Source organism: Mesocricetus auratus, unplaced genomic scaffold (assembly GCF_017639785.1).
Source record: "Mesocricetus auratus isolate SY011 unplaced genomic scaffold, BCM_Maur_2.0 Super-Scaffold_100676, whole genome shotgun sequence".
In the NCBI taxonomy this organism is placed as follows: Eukaryota; Metazoa; Chordata; class Mammalia; order Rodentia; family Cricetidae; genus Mesocricetus; species Mesocricetus auratus.
The window spans coordinates 14,751,632-14,778,810 of record NW_024429266.1 but is presented as its reverse complement, the minus strand read 5'-3'; the positions used below and the strand labels follow the sequence as shown (position 1 = coordinate 14,778,810).

The window sequence follows — 27,179 nt, the reverse complement described above, 5'->3', positions numbered from 1 at the left end:
CTAGTATACTTGAGGTGCCTGTCATCTTGAAGGACAGGTAATGGGAAGAATGTTTCAAGTGTGAAATATTTTGTCCCTTACTTGGTGTGTGACCTTGGGTAAGGCATTCAGCTCTCTGAGACACAGCTTTCAGCTCTAAATGGAGACAAATCACATGTGTTGCATGCAAAAGGATGGACCTAGGCTCTGATATTCTGTTGCCTAACACTGTGAAATGTAATGCTGTGGACCTTCTTTAGGGAAATATTGCTGACAGACACATAGTAGCAAAACAGCCTCATCCAAGTGTTCAAATAAGATAAGTGTACATGAAGCATCTAAGTGCATGACACTGAACCTACCAGTGCAAACCTACTGTGTGCGCTGAATCGACCAATGCATGATACCTGTGTACTAGATCACTTGTGCAGGAGACGGTTGCAAACAGGACAGATTCATCATCACCTACAATGGGATGTTCTTTAACCCTTGGCACAAAGTTAACCAGCTCAACACAGAGCAGCAAGACAGCCCACCTGCTGCCCTAGTTCCTCTGTGAACTCCTTGTGGTCCTGAATCCCCACCCCTGGCTTTCCTTCCTTCCCTACCCCTGGCTTCCATTCTGAAAGTCTAGAGGCATAAGCCAGGCTTTCTAGCCCTTTATTTCAAATATGAAGAGGCAGTTATTACCTAGGTAGGGGTAGGAGCAGCTTGTGTTTGAGAGGACTGGAGAGAGACCCCTAAGAACATGGGCTTTTCCTGGGGCAAGATAATGAAACTGTAGTGATGGGCATACTTCCCTGTGAGGACGTCAAAGCTACCGGGCTGTTATCTGCATGGAGGGATTATGTAGCATGTGGATCTCTGTCAATAAAGTTGTTTCAAAAATATAAGCAACCAAGAAGTATCAAAAATTCAAGAAAAATTAATAAGAACAAACATAGAGAAAATACTGAGCTTGAAGAAAACTAAGATCTTCTAGAAAATGGAAGAAAATTAAAAAAAAAAAAAGACAGGTTTCCAAGACGAAGAATTCACAAGAGTAAGAAAAGGGAGCTATCCATCAGAGATCAAGATTGTATTCTTGTAAATTAAAAATAAATTTGACAAAATACAAAAACAAATTAGTAACCTGGAAGATAAAGTCCAAGGTAGCTTCTAGAACACAAAGTAAGAGACACAAGACATAGAAACATAGCTTACCATGTGACCAGAATATTCAGAAAAACAGAGGCAACTAAAAGAGAAAATAGACAAATTTCCAGAGGTAATAGGAAGATGAGAGTATTTAAAATGAAATGACCTTGCATGAATGGAAGAAAAAAATGGCTAAGCAGCAAACACATCAAAGAGCCATGGCAGACCGCTTACAGTAGGACAAAGTGGGGAGATCAAAGGCACAGACTGCAACAGGCCCCTGGGACAACAGCTCTCAGGAGTCTGGCAACACGTCATTGTGCCTGTCACTGAAAATGACTTTGAGTTGAGAATTGTACATTCAAGTTCTCCATGGTGAATGAGGGAAACAAGTCTCCACCTTCCACAGCCAGAAGTTCACAGCCAGAAGCAAGGGAAGTTAGCTACAGCCCTGAGAACAAGAAAGACTTTGCAGTATGTTGTTTGATGTTCCGAGGCTTTACTTTATTTTAATGTAAAGTGCGATGAGAGCTGGAGAAGATACAATACATTTAGTTAGCTGGGTTTCTTTCTTTCTTTATCTGGCAGGGTCTCAAGTAGCAGAGGCTGGATTTGAACCTGCAGTGTAGCCAAGACTGACTTTGAGTTACTGACAACTCCGTCTTACCAGTGCTTTGATTACAGGCAAGCACCACCATACCTGGCTTATTTTTAGTCTTACTTTTTGTAGCTTAAAATCATTTTCCTAGTAGATAAAAATTTGAAAATATTATCTAGGGGATCAAGATGGAAATAGAAAGGATGCTAAGAACTCAAAGGCAGTGGCGTAGGGGAGACAATAGCAGGTGCAGCTGGATAGGGCAGTCCAGCCTTGGATGCTAGCAATCCAGACTGAGCACTCTGATGGACCTGCCAAGCGATGGCTGGCAGACTTACGTACTTGGAAACAATGTGTGGTGACCTGGAACCACTTTTAGCTAGCCCACCATTTCAGAACCTCGGCGGAACATTATCTCAATGGAAGTTACTTTGGAAAACACTACTTAAACAGGAGCAAAGGCAGGTGCCTGTGCTTGGGACCCTGGGGACAGACAGCTGATAGATGACCAGAAGCAGGTCATGTGGACTAAATATGAAAACATTCCTTGACGTAGATGTTGTGTTTCTGCAAACCTGGATAGACCCATTCACCCATCTCAATAGGGGTTAGTGCCTGTTCTTTAGTTATTTTTAGATTAAAAGTCATCTTTCCATTGAAAACTCATGAGTGGGTGAGGTACTTGCTTTCTTTCTGTTCTCTGGGTCTTTGATGGTCTGGGCAGAATCTTCCCAGCATTCCCTCTCCCACTCAATGGCCACCAAGAAAAGGGTCACACGGTGCTGGCAAGTAACACTGAGAGCTTACAAACCCATGGTGGTCACTGGACCTGGATGAACAGGGCCAGCCAGGTGGGGGAGGGGCGTTTTGCAAACTGACAGACGAATGCCAGCTTTATTTTTTTTAAATATAAGTTAGAAACAAGCTTGTTTCACATGTCAATCCCAGCTCCCTCTCCCTTCCCTCCTCCCCCGCCCTCCCCACCAGGTCCTCCAGGCCCCCACCCAATCTCTACTCAGATCCCCAGGGAGGGCGAGGCCCTCCATGGTGGATCTCCAGTGACTGTCATTTCATCCAGGGCAGGGCCTAGGCCCTCCCCCAAGAGTCCTGGCTCAGAGAGCATCCCATATTATGGCATGGGCACTCAAAGTTTATTTGTACACCAGGAATAAATACTATCCAAGGCCCCATAGATTACCTAGGCCTCCTCACTGACACCCACATTCAGGGGGTCTGGGTCAGTCCCATGCTTTCCACACAGCCATCAATCTGGGGTCCAAGAGCTCCCCCTTGTTCAGGTCAACTGTTTCTCTGGGTTAAACCAGCCCAGTCTTAACTCCTTTTCCCATCAGTTCTCCCTTTCTGACACTGGATTCCAGAGTTCAGTTCAGGGTTTGTCTGTGGGTATCTGCCTCTGCTTTCTTCAGTCACAGAATTGTGATACCTGCACAGAATTGTTACCTCTGCTTTGGGGACCTGTGGCCGCCAAATGGATCTCCCAATTCCCCAGCAGTTAGAAGTCTGAATGCTTTAGGACCTAAAATCTACCTCTAGTGGTTAGAAACTACTTTAATTTAAGTATGCATGTCAGACAGTTAATCAGAATGCTTCATATATATTAGTATATACATGTACATATCTATATAGAAACAGATGTTATTTGTATTATCTTGCTGTCACTTCCAAGCTCCAAATGTAGACTTTTGCTATACCCCCACTCATTTTTTGGTACTGACCAAATGTTTCTGATTAAAATGATGGTTTTTGAGCTTAGTTTAGTCCCCTAACATATTATTTATTCTTCCCAGCTTTGAATCCCTTGAAAAATATGATATACATAAATTCTATTTATTCATCTTATTCATTCAGATAAAAATGTTGACTTAGACCATTTTTTAAAAGGCCACTTAGAGGCATATCCCTTTTCATTTTCCCCAAAGAGTCCATCAATCTCCTAATAACTAGGGAGCAGAAACAGCTGCTTCAAAGGGGTAACGACATCTTACTAGTCTATATCTTTCTGTAGGAAATGTACCAGAGATTCTTGCAGACATTTTGCTGATATCTAGATGCACTCTCCTGGCAGCATCTCCAACACAAATAAAGCCGTCCACAGCCAGAAATGGGGGACATTTGCTATCCAATCCAGCACTCAAATTCATTCTGACTCTAATGCTTTTCTAAAGGAAATAAAATACATGCACCTGAGGGTTGAGCTTGAAGCCATAGCTCTACCATTGGAGAGCTAGTCATGAGAATACCCGTCCCGTCCTCTAGCGGGTGGACAGGCTAAGCTCTCCTCACTGGGGCTGTGAGGATCTCAAGGATGGGCAAATCGCTTGGACCACAGCAGCCTCTTAAGAAACCACAGCAATCCCTTTTCCGCTTAAGAATGCTGAGAGGTGGAGGGGGCTCTTCGGGTCTTTCACCTACTCCTCTGTAACGCTGATGCTAACAAATCGCTGGGAGATGCTTTTACAATTGGTGAACTCAATTTATCTCACTTTGGGAGGGCATTATAGCGATCCTCCCCATTACCAGTGAGAGCAGATTGTTTCCTCTTTAATTCTGAAGGGCAGCGTTAGTAGGATTGGTGTCCTTTGGGAAGAAAAAGCAATGTCTATCATCCATTTACTCTCTGCAAAGTGCAAAACAGGGTGCTTCCCCCCCACAACTACCAGAGCAGTGTCCCCTCCCCATTCTGGGGTTTTGGTTGCCCACTGTCTTTCTTAGCAGCTGGCTGGGCCACTTCTCTTGAATACATTGAACAATAAGAATATTAACCATTTTTCAAGACAGTCTGCTTTAACAAGCTTTATAGGGCTTTATATTAACTAGTTCAGAGGCTGTTTTTCTTGCTCAAAATAACTTGACTATCTCAAAAGCTGGGACTACAATTTTGAAGGACATTCAATCCCCATCTTTTCATTTCTCTCAAGGACCTCTTACTGTTCCTCACAAATGTTATCACTGTTCTCTACAACTGATCAGATTCATGAGGCTTGAGAAACCAGTTTTATTTGTGCAATTTTATTCACAGTCCGTTCACCCACCCTTGGAGAATTTCTAAAAACCCAATATGGATTTCATTCAAAATACACAAATAAATGGCACTGATCAATTTTTATAATCATAAAGCATGTGCTTTATATGTGATTAAAATTAGTGATCATATGTGATTAAAATTTATTTTTAAAGTCTTAAGTCTTTCAAAGTTCTATCCACCATTTCCCATTTCTCAGGCCTTTTTTGCCTACTTTCTCTTCCAAGAGGTGAGAAGAGGAAGAGAAATGGCAGCTTTGTACTGTAAGAGCAGCTGATCACAGATTGATTCAACAGGAGATAGGCAGCACATGCCCAGAGATTACCAAGGGTCTGCTCTCCACCCCTGGTTTATGCTACAATTCGTTGTAGCAAGGAAGTGAAGACTGTTGTTCAGGAAAGCCAAGGGCTTCTGTAAGGGCTTGGAAAAGTATAGGAGAAGACATGACCGGGATGAGCAATGGGTTTATTATTATGGGAATACTTTTGTAGAACACCCAGGAATAACTTCTCAGTGCGTGCACACACACACACACACACACACACACACACACACACACACACACACACACACACACTCACTCACACTGCTCATCCACACGGCTGAACATGAACAGTACAGGTTTCCTGTGACCCAGCCAGAAGGGTGGAGAATGGGTTTCTTCTTGGGTATTCATCCACAGTGACAGGACTTGAAGGGAAGGGGGGATCAGTGTCCTTGACCCAGCATAGAAAAGAGATTGCCAGAGTGAAAGATCACCCACCAAGACAAACCAGACAGGAAAATGGCCGCGTTCTGTAGTCAGCCCATGACGAAGCGGCAGAACATGGCAATAGGGCACCATACTTTGAGCGTGAGTAGCCTAAGCTGGGATCAAGTAGTAGGTGGTCTTCTTCCTTGGCCAGCTAGTGCCTACATGGCTGGTTAGGAAGCAAGTCTCCAGGGTCAACCCAGTTGCTCCTGCACACGCTGGCAGGGGCTGCTGCATGCCTCTGGAGCTCCTGAACTCAAGCAGAGACCTTACAAGCAAGAGGGGTCTTTTTCCAAGAATGACAGGTGGAATTGATTCTTGATATGGGTCATTTTTAGAAATGGCAAGAAGGCAGTGGTTAAGCTGGAGGCAAATGGCCAAGAATATGGGCCAGATTCTAATCCTCCCATAATCCCTTGCAAATGACCTCCAAATGAGACAGCCTTTGGAGATGGGATCTTTAAAGAGGTAATTGGGTTAAAATGACGCCTTTGGGGGTGGGCCCTAATCCAATTTGTGGCTTTATAAAAAGATGAGACAGATGAAGAAACCTCTGGGGCACCCCCTGTACAGTGGGGTACCATGTAGTGTACACAACGAAAACCCACCATCTACAGATTAAGGAGATGGGCTTCAGACAAAGGCCCAAACTACTGGCACCTTGGGCTTCTAAAGTTGTGAAAAGACAAATTTCTGTTGTTTAAGTTGCCTAGATGCTGGTACTCTATTAAGGCATCCTGAGTGGGATAGGTTAGTGGTTGGATCAGAATGTACAGAGTGAGGCTAAATAAGCACCGAGGGTCAGAGATGCTTCTACAGGACAATGCATCCGTTAAAAAGACGAGGAGCCGATCTAGACACTGTTGTGGAAGATTTAATAAAATGGTCTGCATTAAATTGCACCATAAACCCAAGTAGGATCTATTGAGTAAAAATAAGTCAGTAGCAAAATGAGGGTTGAAAGCAGTGGGCTGGATAAAAATGGGACCCGGGCTCTGTCCTCCAAGGTCAACAGCCAGAGCTGAGATGAGGTCGTGAGTGACAAAGTGCTCATTATTAGAGGCTTGACCTCAATCCAGGCACAGCAAGCAGCAGACTGACATCATCAAGTTATTCCTGCGGATGGCAATCCGGTCACCTCTCAGTAACCCAGACCTAGCTAACTGTCTGTGTCCCCAGCTAAATGGGAGCAAAAGCCCACCTAGAGTAGCCACAGGTGAAAACCATCACCATCTTCCCAGCCCCTTCTTGTTCAAGATTGGCCTGTGGGCCTTGTTTTCACATCTCCTGAGCTAAAGGGAAAAGGACAAGGTGTGTTCCTGTTTCTTTTAACTGTGTTGGTTCTAGACTGTTCCTAGCCTTTGCTTCTACAGGGCCTCTGGTGGCAGATGGCACGAATCCTACTCACTGGAAGTGAAGCAGCATAGCATGTTGCAAAGAAGTCCTTACAGAATCCTAGGGAGGACAGACTGTCCAGGTTTGGAAACTTGTCATGCACACAAGGAGAGAACACACATTTACAGAGAGAAGGTGACTAGCCAACACCATAAAAAAAAGTAACCAAAAGTTTCTCAAACACAGGGAACATGCTGCGGAGGACTTGGCTCCACCTATGCAGAAAGCTGACTGCCTCGAGTGCTGGTCAATCAAACCACCAACTTACTAGAGTTAGGCCAATCCTGTGCAGAAATCTGTGTGAGTGTTGACAAAAGAAGATTCAAGATGCACTCGGGACTGTTAGGGCCTTCTGGTAGGGCATTTAAATGACTGATTCATGTTGGTCTTGGCAGGGCAGCCAGGATGGCAAATAGAAGGGACCATGAGGCGAGGAGAATCTGCTCCAAAGACAGGGGGGGGGGGGTGTCGACACGACAGCAGAGCTGCCACAGGGCTTGGAGAAAGGTGGGATCTCTCAGTCTGCAGCCCCTGGCCTGGGTCCATCCGCACACTGTGCCGCCTGTGTTCTGAGCTCCCGAGGCCAGGCCGCAGCCTTCGGAGACTGCATTAACCGTGTCAACACCCAGTAAGGCTCTGAGAAAGTAGCCTTATCTCTCTGTGTTCGATTCATACTTTCAGAAAACCCACAAGATTCCTCACCCTGAACAGACATTCCACTGCTCATGGGAAAGTCTCCGGTCTCAGCCCTCCAGGCAGTTAGATTAAAGCTGACTCACAGACACTTCCAAAGCTGCTCACCACAAGGGAACAAAAGCAGCCACCTGCCAAAAGTCTGGAAACACCCTTGGGTCTGGTGCTACTGGCTGGTCTGTGGGTCTTTGCCATCTGCTTGGTAGTGGGGACTTGGTTATCTTCAGGCTCTTTTCTGGTGCTACTGGCTGGTCTGTGGGTCTTTGCCATCTACTTGGTAGTGGGGACTTGGCCCACATGTAGTGCTGACCCAGATCTGACTATTGACCTCGGGTCACACAGGCTTGATATCGCTTTCTCTGTCGACAGTCTAGATTCTAACCCTGCTTCTGTTCTTGACATGCAGATACTGGTAATTTCCCCTCCTTATCATCTGTCACCTGAGGCTCCCCTCCAGTGGGGACAGGCTGTGCCCCACCTGCTTTACTTGGAATCGCTACCTGTACCTGTTGCCTCATGTCCCAAAGGTCTAGACCTGGATACTCCCTGAGATTCACCCTCTTTGGCTAGGTTGTATTAGCATCATCTGCACAATGGGGAGGTGTACATCTTCCAGGAATGGTGCCCTGCTTTGCAGACACTGTCCCCTTTATGTCCCGTGTATCCAGGTGTCTTCTCCGTGGCAACTTTGTCCTGTGCTGGGCACTGGGAAACCTGATCTGAGATTATTCACTGGCCCACATTCTCCCCATTGGCTTGTTCCCAGACTCAACTTCAGCTCTTAGCCCAGGGAAAACTGGAGCCCCACAGCCAGCAGAGTCAGACTTCCTGCCCTTGTCTTCAACCCCCTTCCCTCAAAACTCCTCCACATCACAAGACCACCCAAGAGCAAACACCCACCCACCTGGAGGAGAGGAGCAGGGGCAAGAAGCAGTCAATCTCCACAAAGCATGGTGGCACATTCCTGCAATCCTAGTACTGCAAATGGGGCTGAGGCAGGAGGATCATGAGTTGGAGGCTAACCTGGGCCACAGACCTAGATCCTGTCTTCAAACACGTGCCCACACGCGCACACTCGAACAGACACTGTGATGAATTAACGTCCCTCACCCCACACAGAGTGATGGGTTACCTATAGTTCACCAATAGTTTCTTCTCCAATGCAATGACCCATTGGAGAAGAGCAGCCACTTACCTAGTCACAAGGTGACTATAAGGGTCAATAATCTGTATACCAGCACTCTCACAAATATCAATTCTGACAATCAATCTGGAGCCATCACTACTGTAAACCAACCAAAGAGCAGCACATCTGCCTCCCTCACCTGGACCAGTGGTTCAAAGATAGGAGGAGTCACATGTTCCTCTTTGCCTGCCTCCCTGCTTGCCTTTGTTACTGCAAACTTCACACTGTATTACAATCACCTGTTCCACCAAGAGACAGTGCCTAACTCATTACTGAACAAGCACATGGATAGGAACCTGGAATGCCTTTGCCAATGGCTGATGAATGTGTGAAGAAATGGAGGAATGAATGAAACAAGGTCTGGTTTCATATGCCTAAAGCCAATGGGACACTTGATATAAGACAGCAGAGTCAGAGTGACTTGGCGACGGCCATCCCATCCCATGCAAACAGTGAAGACACCTGTGTGTCAGCCCCGCCTTGCACTCACCGGTACGGCTCCATGGTGCGCATGGCATAGAACAGGGCCTCCTCCAGCATCCCCAGGTTGATGCAAGCATCCATGGCACAATCGAGCACCTTCAGCTGGTAGATGTTGATGTCGGGAAGCCGTTCAGAGTTGCTGCTTATGATCGCCTGGCACAGGGTCAGAACCTGCTCCCACTCTGTTATTAACTGAGTTAAGGATGTATTGTCTTCATCAAGAAAACACAGAAGTAAGCACAGATGTCTAAAAGGCTGCAGAGCTTCCAGACATGGGAGGGAGGAGGTGCCCATTATTTCATACGGATGAGCTGCCTGGAAACACACTTGAGAGACAAAAACACGTTCAAGTGCCATCTTACTGAAGTGAATTCTGTTTACATCAACAAACCATCCTCTAGCCCAGCCTGTACTTTAGGAGAATTAAAAGTCCCCAAGAAATATTCTTTTTTCACACGTCTACATGTTTTCTCCTTCAACTTAGTTGAGAAATGAATGAAGGTGTTTATTAAACTGTACTGAAGTTTGAGTTTGGTTTCAAATAGTTTACTGTGGAATTATTTCTGTTTAAAAGAGAGAATCCTTTCTGAGGAAAGAGAAGCATGAGTTTTCTTCTGACTCATCTGAGCCCTGGATGTGCAGGCCTGCAGCAGGTGTGGTCATCTGAAGAAATGCATTTCCAGGGGGGTCTTATATTTAGTGTTTACTATAACACAAAAGTGACTCAAAACCTATACTTCACTGAAATAAATGTATTCTTACTGTAAACCCAAACATTGGGTTTAAAGTAAGCAGAGGCAGGTGGCTCTCTCTGAGGGCAGCCTGGTCTATGTAGCAAGTTCCAGGACAGCAAGGACTACATAGAGAGATATTGTTTCAAAAAGCAACAAAAAAGAAAGAAAAGTACCAGGAACAGTTTATGTGCCATGAGCAAGAAGCGCAAGAAGACCCACTGCTCAGTGGCACCGACTTTTGATTGATTGCGTGTCAATTAAGTCAGTAATTAACCTTAAGGAGGCTCCATGTGACAGGCCAGTCCCCATAAATTGCACCTTACTACTCAGGGTGACCTCTAATCCCTGGCTCACGCAACCCATCTACCTCAGTCTCCTGAGTCGCTGAGCCTACAGGTGTGTGGTACCTGGTGCAGCTTTTAACCTCGCCTTTGCAGACAGACATCTACACCCTCTTATAGAGGTAGCTGGAGGACCGAAGACATGGGGCTTCCTCCATGCCCAGCTAAAGTGCATGTGTGGGCCCGACTGGGGTCATCACACAGCTCCTCTGCTACTCTGTCGTACTGAGACTGGGCATTTCTCTGCCCTCCCCCCCATTTCCTGCCACTGCAGGTCTATGCTGTTCTGCTTTGATGTTAGAATTCCACTTGGGGAAAACGGTTTGAAGATTCAAACTACAGAAGAAACAGTACAGAGCTTCATCATCCATAGAGCTTGGCTCAAACCTAAGTATGTTCTACCTAAGTAGTCTTCAGGTTTGGAGCCTTGAGAAAGTCAAATGCTTCAAGATAGGCTGGAAACAAAACATCTGTCTCAGTGAATATCAAATAAGACACAGTATCTAGAAATTGGGGGATCTCCGTGTGTCCTCCCATGAGCTAGGCAGAGTTCTGGGTGTCATGGACATGGTTGGAAAGTTTACTGGGGCATGCAAAGCATACAGCAGAGATACCACTCTCCTTCCTGTGGCAACCCCTGACCTGACAGACGGAAGGGAAAGAGGATGGAGGATGGAGGCACCCCTCCCCATCTCTCACAACACCACACTCCATGCACTTCTCCTAAACTTCAACTCAGTCCTCTTCATCAGTGCTCTGACACAGCAAGCCTCGCCCATGCGTGCAAAGCTCCTTTCTCCCTCTTCCCACAGAATCCACTTTGCACTGCTCATGCCTGCAGAGCTCTGCTTCCAAAACACTAGGGAGGCTTTTCGCCACCCAAGCCCCACCTGTGAATGGGAAGACTATCTTCATGAACCCAATGAAAGAGATGCTTCCTGTCAGCTGAGGCACAACACCTTCCTCCAGAGCGTCATCTCCTTGGGAAGAACTGTAAACTGAAGGCCTTTGTGTCACCTCTTATGGGTGAGTCCTGGCTCTGATCCCAGAAGGGGTTCACATACTGAAGACAGTGATTTGAAGTTATTGACAGTTGGTGATTTTCTTTTGTATTCCCATGACATGGATGTTTCACGTTTACCGAACGGGCCCTCCAGAGGTTGGGGGGAGCGGTTTCTTAGGCAATGTGCTGATTTTGAAACAGACTGCCATGATTAACCTCATGGCTTTTCATTCCAGGATTAGATGTTTGACAAGCTGTCTGGAGGAATGGCTGTCTCTTACACAATGCCAGACATTTCTGTGGCAAGGCTTGGGCCTTATTGTCACATTGTTCGATGGATCCTCATGGTTACTTGTCTACTCATTTCCATAATGTGCCCCACCTCATCAAGAGGCTGAGGTGAGACGCCTTGCGAGTGGAATCCAGATGTGATACGCTGTACACACTCACGGGGATGCATCCACACACCCTGTGCCAAGTGGGAAAGGACCTCTTGCCAATCTCCCTCCACAATATTGGCAACCATCTCCTGGCAAACAAGGCAAAACTTTTCATGTAAACTGCTCCAGGGAGTGGGGAGGGAGGAACAGTTTAAGCTACAAGGCTCTTTCCAAGTTAACGCAGACATGTATCTGCTCAGAAATTTATCCTTGGCACCTGTGGTGTCTACTATTACCACTGTTTCAGTGAGCTCTATGCCAAAGAGGACCCTGAGGGCACGGTGGGGGCTTTCTTTCAAATGCTCCTGTCTGTAGGAGGGTGGGGACAGACAGACAAGGGAATGAAGTCACATGGGAATTAGTCATCTTCTTAGGACAGGCTGCCAGAGCAGTGTCTGCTCCCATCTAGCCATGCTATTCTGCCTAACGTCATTCTGGGCCCCTTTGCCTAAAAACTAATCCCGTGGCCATTTCTGGAAGGTTCTTTCCTTGTGTGTGGCACACTGGCCAGCACATTAGCACAACATCACCTGTGGACTGGCACATTTCTTACCTCTGAGGCACTCTCCTCCATGGCTGTTCTGAAGTCCAGCTCACCTCCCCAGATACAGGGCTGTCATCACCTCCTCTACAAAACCTCTCTCTCTCTCTCTCTCTCTCTCTCTCTCTCTCTCTCTCTCTCTCTCTCTCTCTCTCTCTCTCTCGTACATGTATGTATGTGTATCTTCACCAAAATATGTATTGTATTATTCTGCTGTGCATGATTATAATGAAATATCTGATGCAAGATACCTTAGGAAGTAATGATAGGCTTGTGAGTTGTGGGGGTTCAAGAACAAGTTCAGATGGCCCCATTGGTTTGGCCTCCAGCCAGGGCACCAGATGGCCAAGGTGAGAGCGGGTGTCAGAATGCATTCACAGTTCCAGCCGGGAGGCGGGGTGAGGCTGAGAGGACCAGGACCTGATGGCTCCCCTAGAAGGCATCTTCCCAGTGACTTCTCAGTAGCCTCCACCCCTTAAAGGTCTGCCAGACCTCCCACGAGGAGCACCCTGGAGGCCGGATTCTCACATATGGACCATTAAGAAATACTCATCTGAATCACAGCACATAAGTGATTTCCTGATTACTACCCCACTATGTGAGATTTGCGAATGCTGGACTGTGTCTTGTAATCTCTGCCTGAATCACAAGGTGAATTAGACTAGTGAAATACCTGGTAGCATGGCCCAATTTCCACTGTATAGGAGCACAGAGAACAAGACTCCTCAGCTGCGTAGCAACCCTAAGCCTATGAGCGTCAACCCTGAGCATGCTGTTTCCCAGTCCCTTTCATCACCTTGACAGGTGGAGTTTCAAACTCCTCAACTCTGTCCCATTCCTCTTAATGAATTTAATTTCTCTACAGCCCTATTAATATGCCATAGCCCAGACTGAATCTGAGATTCCAGATGGTATCAGCCAATGTCACCCCTTTCTCATTTTATAGTCTGTGATTCTATGACTGCAGCCCAGGATCACAGTTGTCTCTGGGGAGTTATAATATACTTGCACCCTTTATTAAACCTGACAATTTACCAAAACCATACAATCCTCTGGTGCGCCCCACCAGATTCACATGCTTCAATTTCTTGCCCCAAAGAGAAGACTTTATTTACACTCTTGCCCAAGTTCAGCTTCTGAGGGGCAGTCACCATGCAGACAGCCCAGGGACCATCACACTCTTGACTCTGTGCCCTTTCCCTGCTGTCCTTCCCATCTCCACAGGCTTGGAAAGTCTCTTCATTCCAGGCACTGAATCAAAGGTAGGGGCGACAGAGCAGCCCAGACAGACACTTGAGTCATTCGCCAATTGAGTTAGATGCCCGGATCTGCTAGTATAGAACACAAACACCTTGACTACTTCTTTTCAAAGCCTCTCATGAAGTAAATATAGGTGCAAACTTTACCAAAAAAAAAAAATCACTGACTCTGTGGATGGATTTGTTCTTAGTAAAACCATGCAGCAACCTGCACATGGAAGCCTTCTTTTCTTTCTTACTAACCAACTGCAGTCATTAGTCAGACCTAACAAACCCACTGAGCTAATGATTTCTGTAAATACATACTTCACTATTAAAAGGAGAACCTACCTATCTTCGTTCGTGCCCTTCACGATTCTCTAACAGCATTATAGATTGGAAACCTTATTTACAGATTTTGTTAGTGCCTGAGACATGTTCAACCCAAAGCATCTGATGACCTTCTGATGAACTTTCCACATTCTACTGTCTCTTTCCTGCCTGTAGTTCCCCCATCACGTGTGTGTTCGAGCAGAGTCCTCTGCAGACAGTGACTTTCATCACAGCTTCTGCCTATCCAAATCCTGTCTCTGACTTGGGAGCCCCTTTACACAGTGAAGTGCCAATGGGTCATCCCAGATGATCCCATCATATGCTCTCTTCTTCTGCTCTGAACTTTGACCTATTCATGGTAAAGCATTTGTAAGGTATCTGTGCTGATCTTACTGCAGTCCTCCGGGGTGGTTCCCACACTGCTGGCTGGACCAGGTCACAGCGCTTGGAGCTTTCAGACCTGGCCCTGGCACCAGGCTCCCAGTAAAGCAGCACCCAACAGGGTGGATCAGCCCACTGGTGAAAGGATACTCCAGTGCGCCTTCAGCTCTTCAATTTTCTTCAGCGATTCTTGAACCTCCTTCCATATTTGCTCATCACCCGTCAGCATATCAGCATCCTGCTCGGGACAAATGGGAAGACAGGCAAAGAAGACAAATGGCCCAATTAAAACCAGGGCAAAGGATTTGAACAGACATTTCTCCAAGAAAGACAAACACACGGCCTACAAGCACATGAAAACACACGCAGCATCATTAATCATTAGGGAAATTCAATTCAAAGCCACAGTGAGACGCCGCCTCCTGCCCAGCAGCACAGCTCTGACTTGCTATAGAGAAGCAAGGAACAGGAGGTGTCGCTAGGGATGCAGAGGAGCCGAAGGGCTGATGCTCCACGGGTGGACATGTACAGTGAGCGGCGTGGCTTTGAAAAGCAGGCTTTTCAGCTCCTCAAACAGCTGACCTATTTGTGCTCCTTACCATTTATGCCAAGAAAATGTGTGATGGAGCACTGTGTTGCTGCTGCTTTGTGGCCGGTTTGCTATGAAGCTTCTAGCAAACACAGAAGAGACACCATGTTACCGACAGTGTTAGCATCCCATTAGCTCTGCTCCTGGTCAGCCAACCATGAGAAATGAGAACATGTTTAACCAAAACGTGTGCGCAAGTATCCGTAGTCCAAAAATGATGCAACTCAAATGTCCATCATCTGATGATGGATGGATAAATAAAGACACATCACAACAGAATATTACTAACAATACGGTTAACAGTATTACCATATGCTATAACATGAATGAACCTTGAAAACAATCTGAGTGAAAAAACAAGCCAGTCATTTTGAGATGGTGAGATGGCTCAGTGAGTAGACGTGGCGTCTGCCACATGGGGTGGCCTGAGCTCAAGCCCTGGGACCCATGTGGTGGGAGGAGAGAACTTAGCTCTTAGAAGTTGTCTTCTGATGTCCACATGTGTCCCATAGCATGCACACGCCTCCCCCCCATTAAATTAAAATATGAGTGAAAATATCATAAAAGATTCTCAAAAGACAATATGCTATATGATTCTATCTATATGAGATTCTCATACTGGGAAATCCATAGAGACAGAAGGCAAACTGGTGGCTGGTTAGGGCTGGAGCAATTAGAAGGAATTGGGGAGTGACTGCTAACGAATAGGATTCCTTCTGGGATAATAAAGATGCTCTAAAATTAATCATGATGTTGGTTGTACAACTCCAAAAAGAGACTAAAACCCACTGGTCCATATGTTGTAAACTGAGTGAACAAAACAAGTGATTTATACCTCAATAATCCTGCTTTTAAGAAACTATAAGAGAAAGAACTTTTATAAAGCTGTTGTTTGGGGTTACAGCGACAGCTCAGTGGTTAAGAGCACTTGCTGTTCTTCTAAAGGACTTGAGCTTGGTTCCCAGCACCTGTGTGGATGGTTCACAACCACCTGTAGCTCCATCTCCAGGGGAGCCAGTGCCCTCTTCCAGACTCCAAGAGCTCCTACACTCACATATGTGCACAACCATGCAGAGCCACACACACACACACACACACACACACACACACACACACACACACACTTTCCTCTAAGAGCCATTATTTTTTGGAAATAGTATAATGACCCAGCATGGCTTATCAACACAGTTAGCATAAAGGAGGGCAAGTCTACTACACTCATGTGGACCAATCCTGACTTCCACAGTAAAAAAGTCTCATATTTTAATGATTTAAAAACAAAAAAGGAAGAAGCCACGAGCTGGTGTGCTGCTGTCCATTAGACTCTGGTCTCTTATCTCACAAGGAGACCTTCCATCTTTCCTGTTTGCTAATGGGCCCCCAGCAGGCAGCAGAGTGCTGGGCACAGGGCAGGTATGGGGCACGATCAGGGTGTTCTACCGATACCACCCCACTTCACTTCACACAGTTCTTATACAGGTAAGGCCATCCCTGGTGTATTCATGGGTGGGGAATGAGTGCGGACCGCCCTGTGCCGGACAGTCAGGCCCCCTGGGTCTTTAGAATCCTGGAAAGCAATGATAAAAGCAACAGAAGAAAGTCCGATTTCAATTTCAAGGTAAAATACTCTTCCCTTCAGGTTGCATGGTACCTGCCACCACCCACCCACTGTATGCCTAGAATTCCATGGATAACACTGTGAGTCTGGAACTCAGTTCAGAAAGATCATAAGATTTGTCAAAAAAATTAAATTAAATTTAAAAAAATCACAGAATCACGGAAGCAAAGCTTAAACCTAGTCTGAGTTCCAAAGGCCATGTTCTTGTCATGTACTCTGCTTCGCACAAACTCCACTGTGACCTCTCTGGCATGCTCATCAAATTCCTTACATCGTCCAACAGACTGGGTACCTGCCACGTGTGACTACTTCAACTTCAGTTGGTTAAAATTACATAAGTAAGAAACCAGCTCCTCAGCTGTACTGTCCACATCAAAGAGATTGTGCCACACGCTGGACAGCACACCGGGCAGTGCTGGACCACACGATGTCTTGCGGGACAGTGCTGCTGCAAAGAGGCTGCACAGAGGGCGGGAGCATCACTCCATCCATCACTCAGTATCCACACTGCTCTGCATGGTGTCCGCAGGGAGCTAGCCAGCAGGCTGAGAAGGGGCGAGACTGCGTGATGGTCAAGGCGAAGGACAGGCATCCTCCTGGAGCCTCACAGTGCTGCCTCCCCAGAAACAGAGCAAGCCCTGTGAGAACCACTGTCAGAGTAAGTTCTGTGTTACCAGAGGAAGGTAGTCATCACCCTGGTGTTATGGTCAAGAAAAAGAAGTGAAGGCAGTAAAAATGAAAGCAAGACTCCAAGTGTGGCTGGGGTAGATGGTGTGCATAGAAGGAGTGAGTGCTAAGCTTCTGCAAACCGGGACGTTACCAGTCTCTGTCTGTGCTATGTGCGTGTGCGACGTGTGTGTGGGCAACAGAAGCTGGCTTTGAAAAGACCCGGCACATGCGTTCTCCTTTTAGGAATTCCTACAGGCAAATGCAGCCTTGTGTCCACAGAAGGGTGGGGATGGGGTACACACCAGTCTCCCTCGGTGTTCTTGCTCCAAGTTCATGTTCATCTCCGGAAGTCTCAGAATGACCATTTCATCCTCCTGGTCAGCCGCCACAGTCATCTGTCTATCTTTAAATGTGCCTATCTTGCTTGCCAGTCTCTATAGTGCACAGAATAATAGATCCCAAATGATGGGGGATGTTCTTCTGCATGCTGCAAATATGTGTTGCTTTTATTGGTTGATGAACAAAGTTGCTTTTGGTCAATGGTCAGACAAAATAGAGACAGGCAGGAAATTCAAACAGAGATATGGTGAGAAAGATATGGTGTCTCCCATGTAGCTGCCGGAGAAGCAAGATGTGAGGTAACAAGCCACAAGCATCATGGTAAAATATAAACTAAATGAGTTAATTTAATTGTGAGAGCTAGTCAGTAATATGCCTGAGCCACTGGCCAAACAATTATACTTAATATTAAGCCTCTCAGTGCTTTATTCGGTAAATGTCAGGTGGGAAAGAAACCTCTGTTTACACCCGAAGGTATCCATGTCCTCATTCCCCAGAATCTGTGGTGTTAGGTTACCTGGCAGAGGGACTGCGTTGTAGACAGGATTAAGAGTTCTTTATAGATGGCTATAAAACCAGGAACCATCCTGGATTATCCAAGTGGGTCCAATATAATTAAAAGCAGGAGAAAAAAGCTAAAGAGGAAGTCAGTGTGTGTGTGTGTGTGTGTATGTGCATGCGTGTGAGTGCATGTGTGTGTGCGTGCCTGTTGGGGGGTGAAATGAGGACTCAATCAGTCATGCTGCCTTTGAAGATGGAGGACAGAATGAGTTAAGAAACACCAGCGGTCCTAGAGACTGGAAAGGCAAGCAAGCAGCTCCTCCCCTGGGTTCTGCTGGTCTGGCTCCCCCTGCTGCCAGTGGAAAGGAATGCAGCCTTGATTCTCACCCAGTGAGATGGGCTCAGAATCACAACATACAAAGTCTGTATTGTTCTAGGTCACTTGGTTTGTGATCGGTTGTTACAGCCAAGAAGAAACCCAGTACACACACCTTCTGGACTTCTGGTTACTGGAGCTCTGCACATGGCCCTCCCTGACCCTGAAATTAATTAATTTGATCACTCATTAACTCTATTAACATGTAATGAGTGCCTACTAGGAACTGCTGTAAGCACTGGGGTGGAGCAGGAAAGAAATGTCAGCCAATCCCGACGTTTACACAGAGGAACCGAGATGGGAGACACAGGGAAGAGGCTGGGGTCTGGGAGATTTCACAGTGTCCAGGGAAGGCCTCGCTGAATGCTGCTTTGAGTAGAGGGCTGTGAGAGGTGAAGGAACAGCAGAGGAGAAGGACAGCAAATTGTAACGCTCTGAGGCAGGGGCATGCCTAAAGGTACGGAGCCAGTGCGGCCCAGAGTTTGTGGGCTGCAGTTTACAAAGATGTGGCATCAGCCAGAGTTCTGTGTGAGCTTCCTAAAGCTGAACACGGGTCTTTAGTTTTTCTGAATCTCAACCCCTCTCTGTTCCTTTCCCCAACGCCAAGCACAGAGCCTCGCATGTTACAGAGCTCAGCTGAATGGCCTTAAAGTGTCTCTGGAAGAGGGAATGTCTACTTGGAAATTTCTAGATGTCTCTCCATGTGTCTCAACACACACACAGCTTCCACCTCTCTCTGCCACGGCAGGGTTCTGCTGGTCTGGCTCCGAGCCAAGCCTCCTTCCTCTAGACCACCTTCACACAATCTGAATTTTCCTTTCTTCTAGACTTGCTTCAAGGGTGAAATTTATCTGTGAGCTGATAAATCCAAAGTGTCTTCAACCATGGTTTTCTACTTGCATTAAAAAAAAAAAACAGTAAAAATCCTAATGTGGGCTACAAACACATCCAGTATGTGTGCATGAGGTGGGTAAGACCATGACCCCAAAAGAACGCAATTTCATATGGAAATTACAACTCAATGTGTGACCCTAAGCCTTTATTTACTGAACAAAAGCACAGAACCTCCGAAAGCGCTCTCCAGTATTTGATAACAATGGTGATGAGGGGACTTAGTGTTGGAGCTGGAGGAGGCCATGCTCAGGGGTCAGAGCTGAATCTAACACTGGCTGGGATGCTCCCCTGTGGCCACTGTCTCTGCAGTCCGGGTCTCTACCTCGCTTGGCTCCTATGGGCTCCTCACATCTGTGTCCACAGTGCGGTCTCTCTCACCTCTGCCCCCACCAGGCTGTGGAACCACACTGAGCCGTGTATGTACAGACACAGAAGTTGGGAAGATAAGCAGAAAGGGAAGCCAGGCTTCAGCCTTCTATTCTTTATAGTGCACAGACATGAGAGAAAGCTAATGTTCGTCTCCCGGGTCCGGAAGTGTGGAATCAGTAAACATACATCTTTGTTTCCATTTTTTTTGCTTACCCAAAAACATCAACAATTCTTGCTATCATTCAGGACAACTTATCTAGGAAAAAAGAAAATCCTCCTCGAATCTCAGCTTTACCAATTAATATAAAAGGGCTTGAACAGGTGGCCCTTTAATTTGCCTTTAGAAGATGCAAAAATATTCATTCCACTCTTACATACTTTTAAAGTATCAAATATATTACTGGGGCTAGAAGCACAGATCAGTGGTAGAGAGTTTGCCTAACATGTGCCCGGCCCTGAATCCATCTTTAGCATTGCAAAAGCAAAGCCAAGCAATGTGAGGAAGACAAAGGCAAGGCAAGTAAACCAACCAAACAAACAAACAAGCTTTCTACAAATGATGAAAGATGTCAGAACATAAGCTGGAGGATTCCCAAGGCCCCAGAGAGTCCCAATGACAGGTTGTCTATACTGAATTGGTTTATGTGCATCTATGTGGGGGAACAACCCTGACCTCTTTGACTGATGTAGGAAGATTCACCCGAAAGTGAATATAACACTTCCACCTTGGCTCATGTCTAATATTATGCCACCATGACTATGTTTCCACTGCAGTGTGGTTTTTACCAAACACAAGAAATCCTGCGCTGGCTCAGGATCCATTCTCTCAAAATAATAGAAGCAAGGGCTAGCTGGGGAGTGGGCTCAGTGGACTTCTCTGGCTTCTACCAAAAGCATCTTCCTAAGCTGCTTCAAGCCCAAACTTCCCCAACCTCCTCTTTCTGGAATGGGTCAAGGTCATACATACTCCTGCTACATAGAAACTAAACTGATACCCAGAGTTGGTTTCTTGGATATAAAAGCAGATGATGCCACAAAAATCTCAGCACCACACAAAATATGCCAGTTAACATAGCTGAATTTAAGTGGCCAGATGTAGACACCGGGCCTTCAGGGGCCAGTAGTCACCATGAATGAGAGAGCCAAGTTTTTGCAACAGGGTGGGGTCCTAGCACAAGTGGTCAAACCATCCTTGAGGATGTGGCCACTGGCAACGTCAGATGAAGTTTTAGAGGCATTAATCCAGTCTGTCTTGTAACAGAAAGCCACAGACAGCTGTGCTCGCTTGGTTTGCAAGAGTTTGATGTTGAAACTCCTGTGCTAGCTTAACTTCAGATGGTTCTTATTAAAAAGAAAAGGAAAAGGAGAAAGGCAAGCTGCCTCCCTGTATTTCCTGTTATCCAATCCTCATGTAAACTCTAATTAGATTGATTGGAGAGAGAGAGAGGAGACTAGGATGGGAAGGAAAATTAATGGACATTTATTTATAAACTTTCCTAGCAATGCAGTAACTCTAGTGTGCTAAAGGGAAGAATGAGCTTTCTTTTACTTTTAAAAAAAGTAGCAATAAGGTTCAAATATCATGCCTGTTCTCTAGAGAGAAGCTGAGAGTCCTGAAAAAAAAAAACCGGGATGGAAACAGTCTAGTCTTTAGTGTCCTTGACTGCAGTACTTAGGTTCATGGATAACATACTGGGACCATAGATTAACATACAGGCTCACTAAAAAACCTTTATGATTAACAGCAAGTATCTTGACTGAAACCAATTTCCACTTCCGTTGGCAGAAATAACTTAAAGCAGTTCAGATTTAACGCAGGGAGAAAATGGTTCTTTCATAACATGGAAAAAGGCCGAAACTAGAGCATTCACTATTATACCAACCCCAGAGCAGCTGATGGGCATCGCAAGCATGAAGGATGTGAAGGAAGATGAAAGAATGTTCTCAACTTGAGATAGAATCAAATAGCTATGTGCTCCAATTAGTCGTCTGTGAGCAAATCTACATTTGTTTTCACACTGGCAAAACTGGTCCCACTGCAACTACACAGTTCTTCAAGGCAACAACACATTCCACCCTGTCTCAGGTTCAGGGTTAAATCTCCAGCTATCTAGAACTTCCAGGAGGAAAGCACTGTTCACATCACAGCAGAGCTCCTAGAAATGCCAAATCCTTTTACACCTGCAACCCCCACATTTCCCCATCCCATCCCACAGGAGAAAACTCCGTCTCAGAGAAAGGGCAATGACTTCCACATACCAGGTCTACATGAACTTAAACAAGAGTATCTATGGAGTTAGGGCTGTTTGAGGGTCGAGCCTCACCAGTGGAGCCTGCTGAAGGCTGGCTTTTACGTGCAGCATTCTGCAGGAAATGGGCATGACAGACCAACATGCAAAGGCAGTTAAATATTATGTGAGGATATTTCAGGCAGCGCCTCCATGCACCCTCCCCCACACTGGAAAGATATGCTCCTGGGAATGCACAACGGGTATTATACAAGGCAGAAGGCCACTGGCTTGGCTTACAAAAAGCACATTCAAACGAATTCTTTTCACATTTGCGGAGAAACTATCAAATGGATGGCTTGTGCAGCTGTAAACGCACACGACTCCGACAGAGAGCCCTGCCAGCCTCCTTCTGTAAACACGAGGTGGGAGGTTTGAGACTCTGGGGAAAATGCAAAGGTTTTTACAGGAAAACTGTCCTAATGTAGGCAGCCATTAAGATTAAGTACACCCCCAAGTTTCAGGACAGGTTTTTGTTTTAATGGAGACTGAAACCACAGCCCTGGTTCCTTAATCTTTTTTATGTCCCTCTCCAGGAGCAGCTGCTCTCACTCACCTCTGCAAACAGACAGGAAATTGCTTTAAACTGCAACAGATCGGATTCAAGTCAGCTTCATGGGGCAAGCTAGCAACATCCTGATGGTGGAGGCTGGGATGGGGAGATTCAGTTGCTCCAAAGACACTTAAAAACAGGACGAGGGGTGGCCATGTGCTAGAGTGCTCGCCTAGCTGTGAGGCCTAAGATTTGGTCCCCAGCACTGGAATGAAACAGGTGAACAATAGCAAGTCCTGTGCAGGAGGCGTTGTGTGGCAGGGACCATGGAAGCAGCATGGAGGAACTCAAGTCAACTCCCAGCTCTGCAGCTGGCCAGCTGCAAGACCCAGAGCTAGCAGAGCCTTCAGATTCAGCCTCCCCAGGTGAGAACTTGATTGCGGTTACCATGGAGATGGAAACTAATCATTCCAGTCCATTGGTCACCTATGTAGGTGTCTGCTGTGCCTGAGTAGAGTCCTTAAATTCTGAGGAGAGACTTCGGGCATCTGTGGTCTTGCAAATTGCAAACCCCTTCCTTTTCTCTTCCCCCTTCATTCTATTTTAAGCTGAGCTTCCTCCCACATGACTCCAGCCAGGGCACAGAGAGCGTGTGGCACAGGACAAAGACTGTACTCAACATGGCACTACATGCTGCCAGCCCAAGGCTTTGACTCTGACTGTTTAATTCATGCCTTTCCCCTAACATCCGTGTACATGATGATCAGTAGGGGCGATATCCAAAACCCAGGCTGTTTATGGCATTTGCTTATTCCCTGAAACAAGCACTTCAGATTGCTGTAGTCCCCAAACAAGTGGGGGATTTAGCTGGGGTCCACACTAGCAATTTCAGATAACTAGTCCTGGGATACAGGTCTCGAGACACTTTCAAAGAAGGTCCTTGCTGGAGTAACCAAAGGCAATCATCTCATTAGGGACCAGAAACCTTGCCTTAATATGAGTTAGTGCAGCTTCCAGTAGCCTACTAATCTTTTTCCTTTCCTTTTCTTTTCAGATCTGGATCGCACAAATCCATCAGAACTTACATTTAGTAAGTCATTATTATGTTTAATAAGCTAGCACCAGAAATCTCAGACCATGTGTCAAGTGAGCAAAAGTTCAAGAGGATTGCGTCACAGTTCGAGGGAAACAGCATCAGAACTTTGCTTAAAAGCAGAGGAGCTTCATTTTGTCTTCTTTCAATGAGAACAATTAATTCCTGCAGAGACCTGCTTCTGGAGCCTGGGTGCTCCTATGGTGGGTATGGGAGGGGGGAGTCACTTCAGAAAGTGGTGGCTCGCAGGCTATAGGGTTGGCAGGACCACCGGTATGGCATAGCTCCTCTTTGTCCCACTTGATAGCCATGAGTGACCTTGCCCTGAACCACCGAGACGAGGATGCTCTTCCTAGCAACTGTGCATCCCATGGAAGTGAAGTGCTGTCTGGCTGCGTGGCGCGCCTTCCTCCTGGCGCCCCACCAACAGAAAGCACATGTCTGCATTTTATATTCCCGTAAACTCCAGTCTGGCCCTCGGCCAGGGACCTCTTTGTAATGTCAAAGATAAAAGCTCTGGCAGTGTTTGACACCCTGCCCCCACCTCCATTTTCTTGTAACCATCTTATAAACCAAGCATGCATGACTGTTAGCAGGGCCTTTCAGACAGAGATCTGATGGAGTTTCATAAACATCCCTGAAGGGTGAGTGGAGGTATCCCCATGACACCCGGAGAGAAAGGCTGGAGAGGGGCAAGCCATCTCACACAGGACCTGCTGGGAATTACGGGGAAATCTGGAAGTACAGACTTCAAATGTATTCTCACAACATTCTAGCCCCCAAATAAGTGCTCACTGAGACAGAGTCTTGGGCATCTTTCATCAGAGCTGGCATGCTGACGATATCAAATCTTTTTGGCTCCAATAGTATAGATATAAACTATAATGATGTAATATAAGGTGCTAAAACGGCATTTGGGGTATACAAGATGGTATTATTCTCTCTTCTCATCCAAGGGTACCCAGTGCCAGGGGTACTGTGGTCATATAAGAAGGCTTGGGAGAGCATTATTTTCTGGTTATTTTTTATTTTCTTTTTGGGTCATACGCTTTGTGTGCCCAAATTATATGGCCCTAGCCATTGCCATTTTACTACTCATTTAACATTCCAGATGACTTTGCAAGTAAAAACTTAATGTTAGTAAATGTTCATAAACTGGAATATGTAGGATTTCTTTTTTGGAAGTAAGCTAACATTAAAAACCCCTTTCTCAGTGTAAGAACATGGGTGGACAGGACCCTGGAGGCTTCAGTTACTCATCATGGGTAGGTGCTAGAATGTCCTGTATCTGCTTGTTTTTATACATCAGAGGCTTTGGTTTACTCTGGGAGGCTACAGTAGTTTTCCTCATTCACACACTCTGCATGGGCAGACATTTACACAGACATTTACACACACACTCTGCACAGGCAGACAGTCACACACACACTCTGCATGGGCAGACATTTACACAGACATTTACACACACACTCTGCACGGGCAGACAGTCATTCACACACTCTGCATGGGCAGACATTTACACACACACTCTGCACGGGCGGAGAGTCATTCACACACTCTGCATGGGCAGACATTTACACACACACTCTGCACAGGCAGACAGTCACACACACACTCTGCATGGGCAGACATTTACACACACACACACACACTGCACAAGCAGACAATCACACTAGATATTCTTCAAATCTTTCAAAGACCTACAGAATATGGCACTTAAAATGGTTTATTAGGGTTTTCATGACAAAGAGACACTACTGCTCCTGGCAACAACAACTATGTCAGAGAGGAAGATGGGCATCGAAGAAACTCATTATGGAGATTGCTTTCAATATGGCAAGACTGGCTAATCAGTGTTTCATTCATCAACCAATAAGAGAAACATATATATACAGAAAGACATTCCCCATTATACACCCATACTGTACATGGGCAGACAGTCACACAGACACTCTGCACAGACAGACAGTCACACACACTGCACAGGCAGACATTCATACCTATATTCTGCATGGGCAGACAGTCACACACACAATCTACATGGGCAGACAGTCACATACACACACACTCTGCACAGGTAGATAGTCACACACACACACACACTCTGCACAGGCAGACAGACACACACACACTCTGCATGTGTAGACAGTCACACACACACTCTGCATGTGTAGACAGTCACACACACACTCTGCATGTGTAGACAGTCACACACACACTCTGCACAGGCAGACAGTCACTCACACACTCTGCATGTGTACACAGTCACACACACACTCTGCACAGGCAGACAGTCATCCACACACTCTGCATGGGTAGACAGTCACACACACACTGCACAGGTATACAGTCACACACACACTCTGCATGTGTATACAGTCACACACACACTGCACAGGCAGACAGTCACACACACACTCTGCACAGGTATATAGTCACACACGCACTCTGCACGAACACACAGTCACACACAAAATCCCTCTCCACATCCCAGGAAGACCATTCAGAGTTCCCAGAGGTTCCAACTTTTCCCTCAGGAAAATTGTATTTGTTCCTTCAGCTCTGGCTCTCCTGGAGGTCTTAGAGCAGTGAGTGTGCATGCAGCTTCTCCGAAAGAGCTCTCAAGACCTCAGGCCCAGGTCACTTTGGCAAACGAGGGGCAGGAGATGCTCTTGTGTGCAGCCAACCCCAGAGAATTACGTGGCTTTTGCAGACTAAGCCTTTGATTTTTTAAATTGTTTTTATTTATGTGTGGGGAAGGAGTTCCAGAGGAGGACAGACAAGGGACTCAAATCTCCTGGAACTAGAGTTATAGGTGGTTGTGAGCTGCTTGGCCTAGGTGCTAAGAACAGAACTTGGGTTCTCCAGAAGATAGCAAGTATGCCCAACTACTCAGTCAGCTCTCTAGGCCCTTTGGCTTCAATCTCTGAGACAGAACTGCCACATTCCAGGAAACACCATTATGAGTTGTTGCAAGTGCTTATGGTTTTAGAGTCTTTCTTTTGTCTCCTTAATTTATAATTGTTCTTCCATGCCCTCTGGCTTTACACAAATTAGTTTATTACAGCAGATACAAGAATTGATCAATACAACCTCACCATGATGAATGCTGTGCCCTTCGGATGGTCACTAGTTCAATACGCTGTACATGAAGGCCACTGAAACAGCACGTTCAGATGACAAGTGGCCTCAGCATGGCAAAGCTTACAGACATGTGGCTACAACGCTCCATGTCTCATTTCTAAATCTCACACGTGGTAACCAGGAGACAAGCTCTGGGACAAGAGGAGCTCAGAGACAGAGGCCTTTGCTGCCCGGGATTTGGAGTGAAGGCTTACTGGGGAAGACTGGGGAAGGACCGGCGAAGAACACAGAAGTAAAGACGCTGGCTGGTCCAGGCAACATCAGGAGAAAGCCGAGGGCTCAGGAGTAGAGTAAGCTGTTTGGTCTCCTTGGCTGTTGTGCGTTGGTGTCCGGGAGGATGGTACTGTCATCTTTGCTTACCACTAAGTCTGAAGGCATTTGCTACTGACGTGTTCCTTCTTCACAGTTAAAAGTTCCTTGCCCCCTAACATAGAGACCAATCCCAGAATGAGACACAGGTTTGGGAGCACCAGGCTGGGCAGGCAGCCTATGTGTAGAGGAAGGAAGAAAGCAAAGGGTTAAAGACAGGA

General features: G+C 46.2%; 1 protein-coding gene across 3 annotated transcripts in view; it reads right to left on the bottom strand.

Moving 5' to 3' along the window:
• Window positions 1-27,179, bottom strand: part of Smyd3 (SET and MYND domain containing 3) — a 522,482-nt gene that overhangs the window by 67,899 nt on the left and 427,404 nt on the right. For all 3 annotated transcript variants that reach the window (XM_040738398.1, XM_040738397.1, XM_040738399.1), the window contains exons 9-10: window positions 14,427-14,514; window positions 9,273-9,447 (exon numbers count right to left, since the gene is read on the bottom strand). In XM_040738398.1, coding sequence (XP_040594332.1) covers window positions 9,273-9,447; window positions 14,427-14,514 — 263 coding nt within the window. The remainder of the gene's footprint in view (window positions 1-9,272; window positions 9,448-14,426; window positions 14,515-27,179) is intronic.